General features: G+C 45.6%; 1 protein-coding gene across 4 annotated transcripts in view; it reads left to right on the top strand.

The window, feature by feature from the left end:
• Positions 1-19143, top strand: part of BEND7 (BEN domain containing 7) — a 39607-nt gene that overhangs the window by 8954 nt on the left and 11510 nt on the right. For 3 of the 4 annotated variants that reach the window (XM_032221466.1, XM_032221465.1, XM_032221463.1), the window contains 3 exons: positions 9989-10291; positions 13178-13315; positions 17101-17366. In XM_032221466.1, coding sequence (XP_032077357.1) covers positions 9989-10291; positions 13178-13315; positions 17101-17366 — 707 coding nt within the window. The remainder of the gene's footprint in view (positions 1-9988; positions 10292-13177; positions 13316-17100; positions 17367-19143) is intronic. The other variant, XM_032221464.1, reaches the window with a different exon arrangement.

The raw sequence follows: 19143 nt of genomic DNA, 5'->3' as shown, positions 1-19143 counted from the left end.
AAGTTACAACGACACTGGGGGAAAAAGTGACTTACGACCGGTTTTCACACTGTTATGACCGTCGCAGCATCCTTACAGTAATCAAGATTCATCTGCTTGGCAACAGGCTCGTATTTATGACGGTTGCCATGTTCTTGGGGGTCACGCGATCCCCCTTTTGTCACCTTCTAACAAATTTGCTTAACAAACGGGTTGCCAGCTTAACAACTGCGACGATTCATTTAACAACTGTGGCAAGAAAGGTCGTAAAATGGGGGGAGGATACTTTTAATGAAGGTTTTGCTTAGCAAAAGAAAGTTTGGGCTCAAGGACTTCTTGCAAATGTTATTTTACAGTGGTTCTTAACTTGGATTCCGAGTCTGCTTTTGGAAGGTTCACGCGGGGAAATCATTAGGTATACAAATTGTGCGAGATCTGCGTCATTAACAGTGAAAAGTTTTAGGGTTTTGTGAAATACGGTGCTAGAAGGCAGCGAGCCGCCTTCGGTGGGCATTTTATTTCAAGAAGCTGCTGAAAAATATACTTTTATTACGGATATAAAATGGGAGCCAGGTATGCTCCAGCACAGGTATCTTGTGCGTTTTACAACCTTTTTTTCCCTTGATCATTTGGACTTTGCCGTTCCATGATTTTGTTTTCTCTTAACAGAGAAGGCGTGTATATAAAACAAACCAGGGCTTTATAAAACAACTCTTGCTTAATTTCCGACGGATCAATTTGGAAATCAGCCCTGTTAAATCCGCTGGCATTTCGCTAGTCACGAAGGAGAGAAAGTGGAAGCCTCAAAGAATATTGTGATAGTTTTAGCCGTCCTCAGAAGAAGAAAAAAAAGATATCTAGAGCAGTGTTTCTCAACCTTGGCGACTTTAAGTCCCGTGGACTTCAACTCCCAGAATCCCCCAGCCAGCACAGCTGTGCTGGCTGGGGGATTCTGGGAGTTGAAGTCCACGGGACTTAAAGTCGCCAAGGTTGAGAAACACTGATCTAGAGTGGGCATACCATATTTGTCTAATCAAAGACAGCGTTGACTGACAGGTGCTCACAACAGTTTATTTAATGACCATTCAAAGTTACAACGGTGCTGGGGAAAAAAAACCCTTTAGAATCATTTTTCACACTTACGACCGTTGCAGTATCCCCGCGGTCACATAATCAAAATTTGGACGCTTGGCAATTGACTCACAATTATGACGGTCCCGGGGTCACGCGACCCCTTTATATGACCTTCTGACGAGCAAAGTCAACAGGGAAGCTGGATTCACTTAACAACTGGGTTGCTTGTTTAACAACCTGCAGCGATTCACTTAACAACGGCGGCAGGAGAGGTCGTAAAACGGAACAAAACTCACTTAACCACGGACTCGCTTGGCAACATCAATCTTGGTCTCCGTTGAGCCCAACATTTTCAGGGCTGTTGTGACTTCGGACAGTCACTGAACGGGTGGATTAGTGAGTTGAGAACTAAATGTAATTTCAATAGATCTTAAGCGTGAATAGTTTACGTGTCCCGGGATAATTAATTTAATTCCACTAAAATGATTCTGGACCGGCTGATGTTCAGCGGTGCTGAAATTGCTGCTCTTTCAAAAGATGTTTCTGCTGCTCTTCACTTCTTCCACAATCGCTGGTGCAAGAACAAACCATGTTTCAATCGTTGTCTGGAACAAACCAGCTTTGTTTTGCTGGATACGATCTGGGTCGGCCACCGGGACGGGAGGTTTTGTCTCCCGTGCTTTCGGACTCGTGCTGGAGCCCATCCTCGGGGAGCTTCTCTCTAGCGGACTGTGTGCTTTGGACTATTCTAGTAGTAGTATTTATGTGGTGCCTGGTTGCGTGTGGCTTTTTAGTTGTTGACTGGGGTGTTGATGGCTGGCTTTTAAGTCGTTTGCTTGCGCTGCCCAGCCGTCGCCTCCTAAGTACTTGGTAAGCTGTTGGTAAATCAGCACTCCTGTTCCCAGGCTTCGTTCACTTCCCTGGCTGATTTTGTCCCTGCTCGTCCAACAATCTGAATAGCTGCAAAATGGAATGTATTTCCTTGTTCATTACAGGGTGAGGCTAGCAATGAGTTCTGGTCTCCTCGCTCGACCTCTTGCTTGTATCCTTGCAATCTGGTGGTTAGCTTTCTCCCCGTCTGTCCTTACACGGTCGCAGGACAGGGAAATCAGCATTTGTGATGTTATTTGCTGTTGCTGTTGTAATAACGGCCTGAGCTGTTAGAACATGGAACTAAGCTGGCTTTGAGAAGCGACCCATCTTCTAAAGAGTTGGGAAGATTCCCTTGCCGTTTACGTCTTTTCGAATCCTGCCCTGCCCTGCCCAGAAGATGAGAAGAGGGAGGGGACGGGACGCTTGGAAAAAACCTTCTGCATTTTTCTTCCAAGCATGACTCTTGTTCTTTAGAATCGGAGTTGACTCATAAGCTTTTTTGGCACAGCTCCTTGATTGGATCGGATGTGCAAAAGATACTCGGAGGTGAAGGAGGGCAGAATTTCTCTGACTTAACTGCAAAGCAACAATGGCAGCCACACTTTTGAATGACTAATCTCTGCTTTTGGTAGAGAGGATTTCTCTTAGTCGCTTAACTGAATTGTTGGGTTCCCAGATCCATAGTTCTGTTTGTGGGGCATTTGGCCCAAGATCCTGTCAGGGGTTGGACTAGAAGACCTCCAAGGGTCCTTCCAGTTCTGCTACACTGTTCCTTCCTTCCTCCCTCCCTCCCTCCCTCCCTCCCTTCCTTCCTTCCTTCCTTTCTCCCTTCCTTCCTTCCTTCCTTCCTTCCTTCCTTCCTTCCTGCCTTCTCCATTACTGGAGGCTTTTAAGAAGATATTGGACAGCCAGTTGTCTGAAATGGGATAGGGTCTCCTGCCTGAACAAGGGGTTGGACTAGAAGACCTCCAAGATCCCTTCCTGCTCTGTTCTGTTCTGAATGCAATAAACAGCAGTGGTATATTGATGGGAAAAATTGGTCCTACTTGTCACAGCAATGCTGGTCTGCTTGCATTATAGGTGCCACGTTCTAACTTTATTATGTTCGGTGTAGATTTTCCATACTCATTTGTTATATTTGGAATAAGCCAGTGTCCACAATCCAAACAAGAGTTCAGCCGCTTTTATGTCCCAGGCACACACGTTTCATTGTACATCAGAGTTGCATAAATCGTTAAACATTTGTGGTGCTAGTTTTAAGTTTGCAAGCTCTAATGCTTCCTTGTGTTCTGTCCCAGAAGGCACCTATTTAAGAATATAAACCCTAGCTTAATGATAGACAACACGAAACGACTCACTAACAGAGCTGGAAGGGACCTTGGAGGTCTTCCAGTCCAACCCCTTGCTCAGGCAGGAGACCCTCTCCCATTTCAGACAAACGGCTGTCCAATCTCTTCTTAAAAGCCTCCAGTGATGGAATACGTACTTCTGGTGGCAAGCTGTTCCTCTGGCTGATTATCCTCACTGTTAATTGTCCTCATTGGAATTAAGGAGAAACTGTTAGGAAATTTCTCCTTAATCCCAGATTGCTGCTCTCCTGTTGGGGCCCAGCAGGAGCTGTTGGAGCTGCCACCAGACTCCGAGAGCGAGGGGCCCTATGAGTCGGCTCTGGAGGATGTGGAGGACCCTGGACAGGGTTCCGACTCTGAGCAGGGCACAGAGAGGCTGGTTGGCCACCATGAGGCGCCTGAGCCTTGGACCAGTGGGGAGGAGACAAGGGAGTGTGATCCGGATGTCAGCAGTGAGCTGTTCCTGGATGCCCGGCACCAAAGAACTAATAGGCGTCAGGAACAGTTGTGCAGTTACAGGAGGTAATTGCACTCAGCTGGTGGTCATTAGGTTCCTCTCCAGACTATAAAAAGGACTGCTTGTGCACACGCCCCTCTTTCAGAAGTCAACGCAGGAACTAATGTTGGAGAACATTATTGTGAGCTTAGCATGCTGGATTGCTGCCAGGGCTTATCTGTTCTGGTTTGCTGCCAAGGACCTGTCTGTCTGTTAATTAAATGCCGTAACTTTGGCTCAGAGTGTGTGTTGGTGTGGGACGAGGGGGGGTCAGAACAGAAACCAACAAACCTTAGGTCCTGCCTTCTGGCGATCCGGAGAATAGATTGACCCTCCTCTTCTTTCCCCCTTGAAAACCACACCAGCCAGGCGATCTGCACAATTATTAATTCTATTTCCACCTTTATTTTCTCCTGCCTCCTTTTAATGCGATGCCTGTTTTTTCTTTCCAAAACCTAGTGACACTTTTTTCCAGACAGCCTAAAGAGCGAGCCAGCGTGACTCTTTGAATCAGCCTTCCCTTTTTCTCTGGGGCTTCTGTGATTCCCATTCGTCACTTCCTAATTCTTTGGAAACTGTTCTTGGGTGTTTAAATCTGCAAGGGAAGCCGCCGTCTCTTAAAACACACTTCGCTTTCAAACTGTAGCGGAATATTTATTCATTGCATTTTTGCCCCGCCTTTATTACAGGTAGTCCTCAACTTACAACAGTTCATTTAGTGGCCGTTAGAAGTTCACAACGGCACTGAAAAAAAAGTGACTTGTGGCCATTTTTCACACTTCGGACGATTCAAGCTTCCCCATGGCTAGGCGATCAAAATTCAGACTCTTGGCAACTGACTCATATTTATGACGGGTCACGCAGTCACATTTGCATAAGCCAGGTCAGTGAGGAACTGAGATTCACTTACTGACTTGTTACTGACTGAACAACTGCCGTGATTCACTTGAGAGTGGCAAGAAAGATCATGAAAACCCACAACAGCCGTCTTGCTTAGCAATGGAAACTCGGCTGTGGCCGTAAGGCAAGGACTGCCGGCATAGTCCATGGTTACCCAAATCACTGTCCGAGTAGGTTTTGCATTGTGTCGATAGGCCATTATTAATTGATTATCCCTCTGGGGTTGATAGACTATCAATATGGCAATAAACACATCGGAATAAGCCAAGCAAATAAAGGTGCACCGTTCAGGTTTAAAGCGGTTATTTCCAAAATTGCAAGAGACTCCCCAGCATGAGTTTGCTAGAACAGAATAACAGAGTTGGAAGGGACCTTGGAGGTCTTCTAGTCCAACCCCCTGCTCAAGCAGGAGACCCTCTACCATTTCAGACAAGTGACTGTCCAGGCTCTTCTTAAAAGCCTCCAGTGATGGAGAAGGAAGGAAGGAAAGAAGGAAGGAAGGAAGGAAGGCAGTGATGGAGAAGGAAGGAAGGCAGTGATGGAGAAGGAAGGAAGGAAGGAAGGAAGGAAGGAAGGAATACAACATAACAGAGTAAGAAAGTTGAAAGGGACCTTGGAGGTCTTCTAGTCCAACCCTGCTCAAACAGAAAACATTTCAGTGACTGTTCAGTCTCTTCTTAAAAGGCTCCAGTGATGGAGAATGAATGAATGAATGAATGAATGAATGAAGGAAGGAAGGAAGGAAGGAAGGAAGGAAGGAAGGAAGGAAGGAAGGAAAAACGGTATAACAGAGTTGGAAGGGACCTTGGAGGTCTTCTAGTCCAACCCCGCCTCAAGCAGGAGACCCTCTACCATTTCAGACAAGTGGCTGTCCAGGCTCTTCTTAAAAGCCTCCAGTGATGAAGAAGGAGGGAGGGAGGAGGAAAGGAAGGAAGGAAAGAAAGAAGGAAGGAAGGAAGGAAGGAAAACAGCATAACAGAATAACAGAGTTGGAAGGGACCTTGGAGGTCTTCTAGTCCAACCCTCTGTTCAAGCAGGAGACCCTACACCATTCCAAACAATTGACTATCCAGTCTCTTCTAAAAAACCTTCAGGGATGGAGAAGGAAGGGAGGGAGGAGGAAAGGAAGGAAAGAAAACAGCATAACAGAATAACAGAGTTGGAAGGGACCTTGGAGGTCTTCTAGTCCAACCCCCTGCTCAAGCAGGACACCCTACCCCATTTCAGACAAGTGACTGTCCAGGCTCTTCTTAAAAGCCTCCAGTGATGGAGCACCCACAACTTCTGGAGGCAAGCAGTGAATGTCCTCATTGTTAGGAAGTTTCTCCTTAATTCCAAGTTGCTTCTCTCCTGGATTAGTTTCCACCCATTGCTTCTTGTCCTGCCTTCACGGGTTTTGTACAATAGGGAGACACCCCCCCTCTTCTTTGGGGCAGCCCCTCAAATATTGGAAGACTGCTATCGGGTCATCCCAATCGCCTGGACATCCAGTTATGCAGCCCCTGTGAATCCCCCATAGAGGTTTTACCTATAACGACATAGCCTGCTGCGAATATATATTTACTTCTCGTCTGTCACGTTCTCATCACATGCCAAGTAATCATGGCATCCCCCCCCCCCCCAGGCCTTCTTTTCATTAAATACTACGTTGCGCCAAGAGAAATCCGCTGTCTGTGAGTGTGAAGAGGCAGGTGGACGAAGAAACCCCATTTATTTGGACTTTCGAAGAGCATTTCCTGCGCCTTGCTCACGCAGGAGATGTTCGGTGATGGTCTGTCAGAGGGAGGAGGAAGGCAGCAGCTGTCGGAGCGCCAAGGCAGCATGAATGGAAACGAAAGAGGAAGTCGGATTTGTCCCACTCGATAGGCAGCCTTCTCGTGTTTCTTTAGGCGGCTCAGCAATCCCGGCGAAGTCTCCGTCTTCTTCTTCTTCTTCGCTCTTCAGGCTGAGCAAGGCAAATATTTGCTTTGCTGCTGACACAACTGATCGGGTTGGCAGCCGAGGCTTTTTTGCGTCCACGTTGTCTAATCCGGGAATCGCTTTTTAACACGGGGTGCAGAAAAGAAAGAGGAAATTTGAAGATGAAAGCTATTGGAGGGCGGGGGGGGAAACCCCCACCAGATTCTCCCAGTGTGTCTCTTGGGGGGGGGGTCAAGGATAGGGCTGAATCCCCCTTTCTAAGTCCTTTCTTGGTGACATACATAACCCAGATCCAGGGTATCTATTAGATTTTTACTTCGCTGATAACGGATAAGAGCCTGTGGCCTAATGGCTAAGATGTCAGCCTAGTATGTAATATAGCCCAAGTTCAAATCCCAGTAAGGGTATGGCTAGCTGATGAGAGCTGAATAGCTTCAAATAGATCTATACTAGTCTCCCTTTATTTATTTATCAGCACAAATACAACAAAATGTTACAAAAAGGCAACAGTAAAAATATTGGGTTTCTGCCTGGATGGTCTCTTGTGACGAGCCAAAGGACGGAGAATGGAAGTAGTGATCTTCCTCCCATATTTGGGCATACCGGGGGGTTGTAAAAATCTAATAGATACCTTTCACCCTGGCTTCGCTGATAACGGATAAGAGCCTGTGGCCTAATGGCTAAGACGTCAGCCTAGTATGTAATATAGCCCAGGTTCAAATCCCAGTAAGGGTATGGCTAGCTGATGAGAGCTAAATAGCTTGAAATAGATCTATACTAGTCTCCCTTTATTTCATTTATCAGCACAAATAAAAATAAAAAAACCACAAATATAACAAAGGCAACAGTAAAAAATATTGGGTTTCTGTCGTGATGGACTCTTGTGACGAGCCGATTGACAGATGATGGAAGCAGTTAGCTTCCTCCCATAATTGGGGCTTACCAGGGATTGTAAAAATCTAATATATATATATGGCAAAATAATAATCAGGTCAGGAGGAAAGATGTTGGTTCCTGCCCTGGTTTAAAAAGAAAAGGATTTCTCTGGATAACAGCAGCCTTTTATTTTTCTCCTTCTTGCTTCTACCTTTGCAAAATGTTTAAGGAAGTCCTCAACTTAACGGCAGCTCATTTAGGGACTGTTCAACGTGACGACACCACTGAAAAAAGTAACTTGTGCCTGATTTTTGCACTTAGGACCGTTGCAGCATCCCCGTCTGTCACGGGATTCCAGATTCAGAGGTTTGGCAACTGTCTCATATTTACGACGGTTTCTAGCATCCCCCGGGGTCACGTGATCCGCTTTTGCGACCTTCTGAGCAGCAACGTCAAGGGGGGGAAACCAGATTCACTTACCAACCGGTTTACTCATTTAACAACTGCAGTGATTCACTTAACAAACGTGGCAAGAAGAGTTGTAAAAATGGGGGCTAGACTCGCTTAACAAATGTCTCGCTTAGCGACACAAATTTTGGTCTTAAGTCGAGGACCACCCCGTATCTGGATCCAAGAGGCAGCCACCAGGCTAAAAAAGGAAAGACATTAAAACAGTCGATCAGATTGAGGAGATAGGATTTGATGCAGGGTGTTTTTCACCGAGGAAAGATTTCGAGGGGAGGGGGGGAAATCCATCTTGTAACGACGGCGGTTGTTTTCCAATATCCATTTTCGCTCATGCTTAAAATGCTTGATGGTTTTTCTCCTCGTGAGTTTGCGTCCCGCTAATGAAATGTGTTTCCATGCCCCAGCAGGCAAAACAGCAACCCTCGGCTGCAAACATGCCGAGGCGCAGAATGAAATAAGTAGGATCATAAATAAAATTAATACTTAAATGAAGCCGGGGATGTAATTGTTTTTAAATGGGCCATTTTGTAGCTTGCTTTTTCCCTCTTTTTTTTTTTGACCTTAATGCATCAAAGGCCTTGGACGGATGCTGTGTTCTGGACATTAAATAAAATGTGGTTTTCTCCCTCCCACACAGACACACCTATTAAATTTGCTTTACCTCCTCATTTGATGTACGACCCCTGCTACCTACCCAGTTACTGCCGGGTCTTCTGCCGAATAATGCCCATATTTTCTTAATTTTAACTAGAATACGAGCACCGAGAGATCTCTGTCGGTTCGGTTTTTAGAGAAATGAATCAGGTTTTCTTGACGGCAGAGAATAAACGGCAGGGAAAGGTTTTGAAATTTGCATTCGCAGAGTCCTTGACTTACAACCGTAACTCAGCCCAGAATTACAATTGTAAATTGTGCTGCTTTCTTAAGCAGCTTGTCACACGACTGATCCAGTTTTAAGACCGTCGTTAAGCAAAGCCCTTGTCGATCATGGGTGCTTTCTGCCAGAAAGCAGGAATAAAACCTACTTTGGCGTAAACGACTTGACCAACTGACCGCCGGACGGTGCAAACTGGTGTAAAATGTGGGCCAGTGACGCAAAATGTGAACAGGTTCCCGTGAGGGATCGGCCCTCAGAATTTCTAATCGGGGTCGTAAGCGCCTATTTTGTCATTTCAAATAACCACTCGTGGTGACTGGTCGTAAGTGAAGGACATTCTTACCAGTGTGTACAGTGGCATATAGAGTTAATCCTCAGTTAACAACAGTTTATTTAATGACTGTTTGAAGTTACGACGGCAATGAAAAAAGTGACTTGCGGCCATTTTTCACAATTATGAGCTTTGTCACATCCCCAGTCAGGTGATCAAAATCTAAATGCTTGGCAACAGGCAGGTATTTATGAAAATCGATTCGCTTTACAACCAGTGACCCACTTTACAACCATTGTAAAAACGGTTGTGAAATCAAGTCTGGCCTCCTAACGCCTTGACTTACAACCCCAATGACTTACCCTTGAAACTCCAGGTTCCTTTGCAGGTCGTACATCGACAACTACCTTCATAGGTATATAAAACCCTTTTTCTACGGGATAGAGTTTAAAAAAAGCCATTTGAGATGTATTAAACACAGAAAGTTCTCAACTTACGACCACAACTGAGCCCCAGATATATGTTGCTAAGTGAGACATTTGTTAAGTTTTGCCCCATTTTACAACCTTTCTGGCCCCAGTTAAGGTCGTTAAGTGAATCACTGGAGTTTTTAAAGTTAGTAACCCAGTTGTTAAGTGGACCTGGCTTCCCCATTGACTTTGCGTGTCAGATGGGGATCACGTGACCCCGGGACACTACGACCGTCACAAATACGTGACGGTTCCCAAGCGTCTGAATTTTGATCCCGTGACCTTGAGGATGCTGGGACGGTTGTTAAGTGTGAAAAACAGACCGGTTGTAACTTCGCGCAGACACCAAGGGAACTGTTGTAAGTCGAGGCCTGCCTGAAGAGCCAGTGTTATCGTATTCCCCAACTTACAGCCGTGTGTTTTGTTTGATTCTAGGCGACGAAAGTCAGGAGATTAAAAAACAGATCACGGGGATGAGAAGGTTGCTGAACGACAGCGCGGGGCGGATCTACCAGCGAATGGGGAAAGAAGGAGAAAAGCTGAAGGAAGAAGCCCAGGAGTTGGACCTGGGATGGACTCCCCGCCTGAATCCCCCCGCGGACACCTCCGGACACGTCCAGCCGTTGGCGAGCGGGGCCTGGAACGAATTGCCTCCCCAGGCCGGACCCTATTCAGGGCAGTACGGCACCCGCTCCAAAACCTCCTTCCAGAACCAGGCCAGGAGCCTGGGCGCAAACGGTACGATATAGATCTTACGTTTTCTAACCATAAACCACGATAAATGGGGTTTTTCATTACGACGAGTTCTTGGGTCACAAAGGAAGATGATAATATGGAAAACTCCCAAGATTTTTTTTTCCTTCCCCTTACGTGACAGGTAGTCCTCGAATTACAACCGAAAACTGAGCCCAACATTTCCGTGGTTAAGGGAAGCATTTGTTAAGGGCCCACGTTTTACGACCTCGCTTGCCACGGTTGTAAAGTGAATCACTGCGGTTGATAAGTTAGTCACCCGGTTGTTAAGTGAATCCAGCTGCCTCGGTGACTTTGCTCGTCAGGAGGTCGCAAAAGGATACTGCACCGGTCATAAGTATGAGTCAGTTGCCCAGCAATCTTGATCACGTGACCGTAGGGTGCTGTTATCTCAATTGTTAAAAATGAATCTCAATTATTAAAAATTAAAAAAATTAAAATTATGGTACCCAGATAGCTGACTTGTTGGTTGGGAGTGCTCTGGTGTCCTAGAGGGGGAGCTCTCCCCTCAGAATCAGGAGGCTGTGAGTTCGATCCTTGGTAGAGGCAGATATTTCACTCTCTGGGCACAGTGAGAATATATCTGCTGAACAGAACTCCTCATTGGCGACAGGAAGGGCATCTGGCCAGTAAACACTCTGCTATCCATTCAGTTGCCCAGACTCCACCCTGCAGGGGATTATGGGATCATTAATAGAAAATGATGATGATAGCTGACTTGTTGACTGAAACAAGCTATGAGAATCAAAGATGGGAGGGAATATTATGGGATGCTCCAGAGGGTTTCATGAACCTCAACATGATGCATTGAAAAGCTGGAGATGATGGCTGTGATGATGCCAGTGGCCCTTCTCTGAACATTAAAAAGTTTGCAAAGACGCAAGCTGCCACTTTGAATGTCACAGTCTCCATCCTGGCAGATGCCACCCTCCAGGATGGAGTTCAGTTTATATCGGTTTCTCTTTATGACGAGAGAGAGGCCTTACTGCCCTTGCTTCTTGGATTAAACATCTAACTGCATTTTTAAAAACTTAATATACAGGTAAACCTCAACATACAACCCCAATTATGTTGCTGTACGAGAAAGTTGTTGAGTTTTGCACCATTTTTACGACTTTTATGGGCAGAATAGTTTAATGAATCACTGCCGTGAAGTTTGTAACCTGGTCGTTAAGTGAATCATTGGAGTTGTTACATTAGTTGTTAAGTGAATCTGGTTTCCCCGTTGACTTTGCTGGTCAGAAGGTCGCAAAAAGGGGATCTCGTGACCCCCGGGATGCTACAACCGTCATAAATATGAGTCAGTTCATCACGTGGCCTTGGGGATAGTGCAACGGTTGTAAGTGTGAAACATAGTCCTTTTTTCAGTCCCGCTGTAACTTCAGTCACTAAACAAACCTTTGTAAGTCAAGGACTGCCTGCATTATTTCAATTGTCATAAGTGATATAAACTAGATCAGTGTTTCTCAACCTTGGCAACTTGAAGATGTCCGGACTTCAACTCCCAGAATTCCCCAGCCAGCATTCGCTGGCTGGGGAATTCTGGGAGTTGAAGTCCGGACATCTTCAAGTTGCCAAGGTTGAGAAACACTGAACTAGATAACACAATGAGGTGAAATTGATGTGAGTTCATAAATATGTATGGTGTTAAGAGAGCCCGGCTTCTGACTTAAAATATTAGCCGTTTCCTTTCCTTATTTTTTTTTTCTCCTATTTATTGTAGATGAAGGAGATTTACATGAGTAATTTCTGCCGATGCTAATGGGAACGATAATGTAATTCTCCCGTGCCCCACTGGGAAAACGAACGTTTCACTTATTTATTTTTCCTCTTTGGGGGGGGGTCTTTGGCGCTTCACACCCTTATTAGGAATGCATTAGATTTGCCGCAGAAAAAAAATTAATTTCAGCATATTTGGCTTTCTGCAAACGGGGCCACCGTAGTCATCAGAATATTAAGGAGCAGGAAGGATCAATGGGGATCATTTTGGGTGACAATCCGAAGGGGGACCTTGGATTTCTATTGCTAAGTTGAGCGGTTCTTAAGGAAAAGGTCGTGTAACTGCACCGCTTGGCAACTGTGGATAAGCAGGAACCGTGCGGTTGTTAAGTGAGGACCTCATGGCAAGAGCACTTGGAATTATACAGCAGTCCTCCATGTACGACCACGGTGGGGCCAGGAATGTCTGTTGCTAAGTGAGAAATTTGTTAAGTGAATTTTGTCCCATGTTACAAATTCTCTCGCCATGTTTGTTAAATGGATCACTGCAGTGGATAAGTTAGTACGACCGTTGTTAAGCGAATGGGGCTCCCCCTCCCCTTGATTTTGTTTGTCCGAGGGTCGCGAAAGGGGATCGCGTAACCCTGGGACGCTGCAACCGTCATAAATATGAATCAGTTGCCAAACGTCTAATTTTGATCACAACAGTCCTAAGTGTGAAAAGCGGTCCTAATTCCCTTTTCTCGGTGCCGTTGTAACCGAGCCGTCGCTAAAGAAACCGTTGTAACTCAAGAACCACCTGCATTATGTCGTATTCTCGAAAGCCAGACCAGCAAGGGCTGCTCGCGTAAAGGAGTTGTGGCTGCGACTTCCGTTGTGCTTTCTACGAACTGCGCTCCTCAACGCAAAGGCAGCCCGCTGTGTGCTTTGACAAGAGTTGCCGTTTTTTGTGGCCTCCTTTGCGCATTTACACAATCCGAAGAGGAAGGCAATAAATCCAGGCCTGTCACAAAGTCACAAAGCTGGAAAGGTTGAATTTCGGGGTTTTGGCTCTGCTTCCCGGCTGCAAGTAGAGGCAGCTTTCCAGAAGCCCCCCGGAGACGTTGCGTGGGGCAAGGAGGGCTAACGGCGTGGATTTCTTTCATTTTTCAGGAGAAATCCCGGCGGCCAATGCTGCCTCCTCCTCCTCCTCTTCCGGAGCGAATTGTTGCACGTGCAATTGTCAACCTGCTCTGCAGGCCATTCTTCAGGAGCTGAAGACCATGAGGAAGATCATGCAGATCCAAGCCGGTAGGACAATGGGAGGCTCAAACCAACTTACAAACGGTGTGGGATATTCTCAGACCGTCTCTCTCTTCCTCTCCCTCTCTCTCCTTCCCTCTCTCTCTCTCTCTCCCCCTCCCTTCTCTTTCTCTCCCTCACTCTCCTTCCCTCTCTCTCTCTCTCTCTCCCTCCCTTCTCTTTCTCTCTCTTTCTCTCCCTCCCTCTTTCTCTCCCTCCCTCTCCTTCCCTCTCCCTCCCTTTCTCTCCCTCCCTCTTTCTCTCACTTTCTCTCCCTCCCTCCCTTCTCTTCCTCCCTCTCCTTCCCTCTCTCTCTCTCTCTCTCCCTCCCTTCTCTTTCTCTTTCTCTCTTTCTCTCCCTCCCCCCCTCTCTCCCTTCTCTTTCTCTCCCTCCCTTCTCTTTCTCTCTTTCCCTCCCTCCCTCTTTCTTTCTCTCCCTCCCTCTCTCTCCTTCTCTCTCCCTTTCTCTCTCCCCCTCTCCCTCGTTCTCTCCCTCGTTCTCTCCCTCCCTTTCTCTCCCTCCCTCTCTCTCTCCCCCTCCCTTCTCTTTCTCTCTTTCTCTTCCTCCCTCTCCTTCCCTCTCTCTCTCTCTCTCTCCCTCCCTTCTCTTTCTCTTTCTCTCTTTCTCTCCCTCCCCCCTCTCTCTCCCTTCTCTTTCTCTCTCTCCCTCCCTTCTCTCTCTTTCTCTTTCTCTCCCTCCCCCCTCTCTCTCCCTTCTCTTTCTCTCCCTCCCTTCTCTTTCTCTCTCTCTCCCTCCCTCTTTCTCGCTTTCTCTCCCTCCCTCTCTTGCTCTCATTTTACAGGGTTGGCCTCAAAGAAAACGTCTATGGAGATTGTCCCCAAAGTGCCTTCCCCCCCCCCCAAGAGGCAACTGAACTTTCATGGTTTCTCTTTGAAGAGGTTCTGCTTCTTCAGCTCTTGAGTTGATCTGAACGGAATAAGCGAAGAAGCTTTTGGGATCAGGAGTGAAGCGTCTTCGAGGAAAAAACCAAGAAAGGCCAGACGCCTTTTGGAAAGGCCTCTACGGAGATTCTCAAACATGCCAGCCAGGGGTGGCTTTCCGAAAGTCAACTGGACTTCCTTGGTTTTCTCTGAAGAATCCTCCAGTCAGAGCTGAAGAAGCTTCTTGGATGAGAAGTGAAACGCCTTCGAAGGAAAAACAAGAGAATCCAGTTGCCTTTTGGGAAAGAATCTCTGGGACAACGGTGACCTGGATGATGGGGAATCTCCGTAAACTCACAAAACTGCATGACTTCCTTTAATAATTGTCTATGGAGGTTCTCCCTCATCCAGGTCACCGTTGTCCCCAAAGGCGCTTTCCCAAAAGGCAGCTGGATTTCTTGGGGGAGGAGGGGTTCCCCTGAAGAGGTTTTAAGAGCCGAGGTGGCGCAGTGGTTAGGGTGCAGCACTGCAGGCCACTTCAGCTGACTGCTAGTCTGCAGTTCGGCGGTTCTAATCTCACCGGCTCAAGGTTGACTCAGCCTTCCATCCTTCCGAGGTGGGTGAAATGAGGACCCGGATTGTTGTGGGGGGCAATATGCTGACTCTGTAAACCGCTTAGAGAGGGCTGAAAGCCCTATGAAGCGGTATATAAGTCTAACTGCTATTGCTATCTATCTATCTATCTATCTATCTATCTATCTATCTATCTATCTATCTATCTATCTATCTATCTATTCTATCTATATCTATCTCTCCCTCCCTCCCTCTATATCTATCTCTTCCTCTCTCTATATCTATCTATCATCTATCTATCATCTATCTATCTATCTATCTATCTATCTATCTATCTATCTATCTATCTATCTATCTACCTACCTACCTACCTACCTACCTACCTACCTACCTACCTACCTACCTACCTACCTATCTATCTATCATCTATCTATCTATCTGGGTGAAATGAGGACCCAGACTGTGGGGGCGATATGCTGACTCTGTAAACCGCTTAGAGAGGGCTGAAAGCCCTATGAAGCGGTATAGAAGTCTAACTGCTATTGCTATCTATCTATCTATCTATCTATCTATCTATATCTATCTATATCTATCTATATCTATCTATATCTATCTCTCCCTCCCTCCCTCTATATCTACCTCTTCCTCTCTCTATATCTATCTATCTATCTATCTATCTATCTATCTATCTATCTATCTATCTCTATCTATATCTATCTATATCTATCTCTCCCTCCCTCCCTCTATATCTACCTCTTCCTCTCTCTATATCTATCTATCTATCTATCTATCTATCTATCTATCTATCTATCTATCTATCTACCTACCTACCTACCTACCTACCTACCTACCTACCTACCTACCTACCTATCTATCTATCATCTATCTATCTATCTGGGTGAAATGAGGACCCAGACTGTGGGGGCGATATGCTGACTCTGTAAACCGCTTAGAGAGGGCTGAAAGCCCTATGAAGCGGTATAGAAGTCTAACTGCTATTGCTATCTATCTATCTATCTATCTATCTATCTATCTATCTATCTATATCTATCTATATCTATCTATATCTATCTATATCTATCTCTCCCTCCCTCCCTCTATATCTACCTCTTCCTCTCTCTATATCTATCTATCTATCTATCTATCTATCTATCTATCTATCTATCTATCTATCTATATCTATCTATATCTATCTATATCTATCTCTCCCTCCCTCCCTCTATATCTACCTCTTCCTCTCTCTATATCTATCTATCTATCTATCTATCTATCTATCTATCTATCTATCTATCTATCTATCTATCTATCTATCTACCTACCTACCTACCTACCTACCTACCTACCTACCTACCTACCTACCTACCTACCTATCTATCTATCATCTATCTATCTATCTGGGTGAAATGAGGACCCAGACTGTGGGGGCGATATGCTGACTTTGTAAACCGCTTAGAGAGGGCTGAAAGCCCTATGAAGTGGTATATAAGTCTAACTGCTATTGCTACTGCTACTGCTTTTGTTTCTCATCCAAGAAACCTCTTCGGTTCTGAGTTGATCTGAACTGAAGAACTGAGGAAGCTTCTGGGACAAGAAGCAAAACCTCTTCACGGAAGAACAAAGCCCAGCAGCCTTTTCGCGGCGGGGGGGGGGGAAGCACCTTGGGGGGGCCTCAAAGAAAATGTTTACTAAAGAAAAGCAGGGGTGGTTTGTGGGTTTTTTATTTTTGCTTTTAATCGACCAAGTGTCCCCGGCAGTCCTCCGTTTACGACCACAAATTCATCCGTTTCGCTTGCCTTCCCTTCCACAGAAGACATGTTGCTTTCTTTAGATGACTTGGCAAACTTGGAAGATGTGTTGAGTTGAATTCCCAGAATTCCCCCAGCCAGGGGCATTCTGGGAATTGAAGTCCACAGGTTGATGTCCACAGGTGCCACGGCTGGACCAGGTTCATCCCAAGCATCAAGTCACGAAGCAGCTCAGCACAATTTGACTTAGAGCAGAGATGTCTTAAACTTTGACAACCTGTGGGCTTCAACTCCCAGAATTCCCACACACACACACAGCTGGGGAATTCTGGGAGTTGAAGTCCACTGGTCTTAAAATGGGCGAAGCTGAACCACATCGCTTGAGATGTTCTTCCGACATCTTTACTCATGGAGATACTTGCAGAGATCGCTCCCTGCATCCCCGTCCTTGTTTCCTTCCAGGAATCTGTGGAACCCGTTGGGTGGAGGTGAGTTTTGAGGGGTTCATGACGATGCAGAGATGGGAAGCAAAAATTTGTCCTCTGATAAACTAATTTTTTTCAAACTTCTCACCTCTTTTTTCCCCTTTTTCAGCAGCTGCCCAGAGCCGACCACAGCCGCCGGTTCCTCCGGCTACCTTGCAGAAACCCACGGTCTCAAGAAAGAGGAATAAAAAGAAAAAAGCCGCCCCAAAGACTGTTGAGCCCCTGACCGTGAAACAGAAACCGGGCACTGTGGAGGACGACAGAAAGTCACTTGCGAATTCGGGCAGGTTGAGCGTGGAAGGGGCCGAATCCGCCTTGAAAACGGAGCCGCCGGTTTCAGGATTCGGCATCGTGCTCGAATCTTCGTCTTCGGATGTAAGTGGACGAGATGCGATGGATTGCGGGCAATCCTTGACTGTTCAAAGTTACAATGGTGCTGAAAATAGTGACTTGTGACTGTTTCTCGCACTTACGACGGTTGCAGCCATCCCCGTTCTCACGTGATCAAAATCCAGAGGTTTGGCAATCGATTCATATTTATGACGGTTGCAGGGTCCCAGGTCAGTGATCCCCTTTTGCGACCTTCTGATGAGCAAATGTCAAGGGGAAGCCATATTTCACTTAACACCCGCGTTACTAATTTAATAACTGCAGTGATTCACTTAGCAATGGTGGCAAGAAAGGTCGTGGAATGGGGTGAACTCACGATGAATGTTTCACTTAGGAAGTTTGGGCTCAATCGTGGCTGTAAGTCAGGGACTATCTATATTGAAAACCTTCCGTTTTTTATTAAATAATCATGTCCACGATAATTCTGGGCCAGGGTCCTCCATTTTCCTAGCAATTCTTAGAATAACGTTGCTTTCCTAAGGGACATTTCATTAATCCATCAGACGGAACATCAAACCTGATCGAATATATGCTGCGTATGTCTTGCATATATCTATTTTTCCCCCCTCGGAAGAGATTGGTGTGCACTGGGTGGATGACTTTGGGCCAATCACCAGGAGATAGGGAGTTCTAGTTCCGCCTTAGACATGAGAGCCAGCTGGGTGACTTTGTAAGTGGGGGACTAGCCATAGCTTTGCAAGGGCACTATGAGAGCTGGAAAAGAGGTATTTGATATATCCCACCCCTCTTTCGAATTGGACATTTGTTGAACAATTGTCTGGGAAGGCGGAAAAAAAAACGCTTCAGAGATCTTTGTTGCAGACGAAGTCGGTTCACGGGGGAGGGAGAAGCCGAGCATTCATTTCTACAATGGACTTCCCCCCCCCCCCATTTCGAGAAGACAGTTTCCAATTTCCTAAGTGCGCCCAGAACACAGAACCTAATTAAATTCGGTATCAGTGATCGTAAAGGAAAGAAATTGTGCAGAGGATACGGTGCCTTTCTATGGAGAAGTGTAAACTAATAATGCGAAAGAAGGCGCCGTCTGATAATTCACTTACACGGAGGCCACCTATGCCTGGTAATCAGATTAGGATCTCATACCCCGAAGATCCGTATCGCAGTCCATAGTAAAGGACTTGATGCATTTTTGTGTGTGTCGCTGGTGCTGTAATTAAAATTAAAATGACTGGAAGGAGGAGGGGACCGGGAACTTTATTCTTTAGTTTTACGTCTTAACTCTGAATTTTATTTTAATTTCGGTTTTATCAGAATTTTCAACACGCAGGCTCCATCTTTTAAAGCACATTCGTGCAAAATTGAAGTCTGATTGAAAATCTTGGTTTTCTAAGCTTTGCGCTTGTGACTTTTTGGATTTTTTTAAAATAAGTTTTCATTGGGTACTTATTAAAGCACGGTGTTAAGAATGTAGTTTTGGGCCATAAATGGACAATTCTCACTGAAGATTTCACAAGCGCTATGATGTTTGTTTGGGTTTAATCCCAAGAATTCAGCCTTATGGTACTTTGAGTCCAGGAACTGATGGACAATTCTCCTTCTAAATATATTTTTCTGTTTGTTTCAATAAAAGGCGAATAATATGTCGAACTGGCAAAGAAAGTAACTGCTAATCAATTACAACATTTTATAAATGCTTAGGATTAATTCTAATTGGCGGTTTACTCATTTTAGCCCAACAAAGTTGAACAAATATTAGTGTTAATTATATACACAATTGCCTTGATTATTTTCTGTCATCAAA

The sequence above is a fragment of the Thamnophis elegans genome, chromosome 7, assembly GCF_009769535.1.
Source record: "Thamnophis elegans isolate rThaEle1 chromosome 7, rThaEle1.pri, whole genome shotgun sequence".
NCBI classification, from domain to species: domain Eukaryota; kingdom Metazoa; phylum Chordata; class Lepidosauria; order Squamata; family Colubridae; genus Thamnophis; species Thamnophis elegans.
This window is presented reverse-complemented; position numbering and strand designations above follow the sequence as displayed.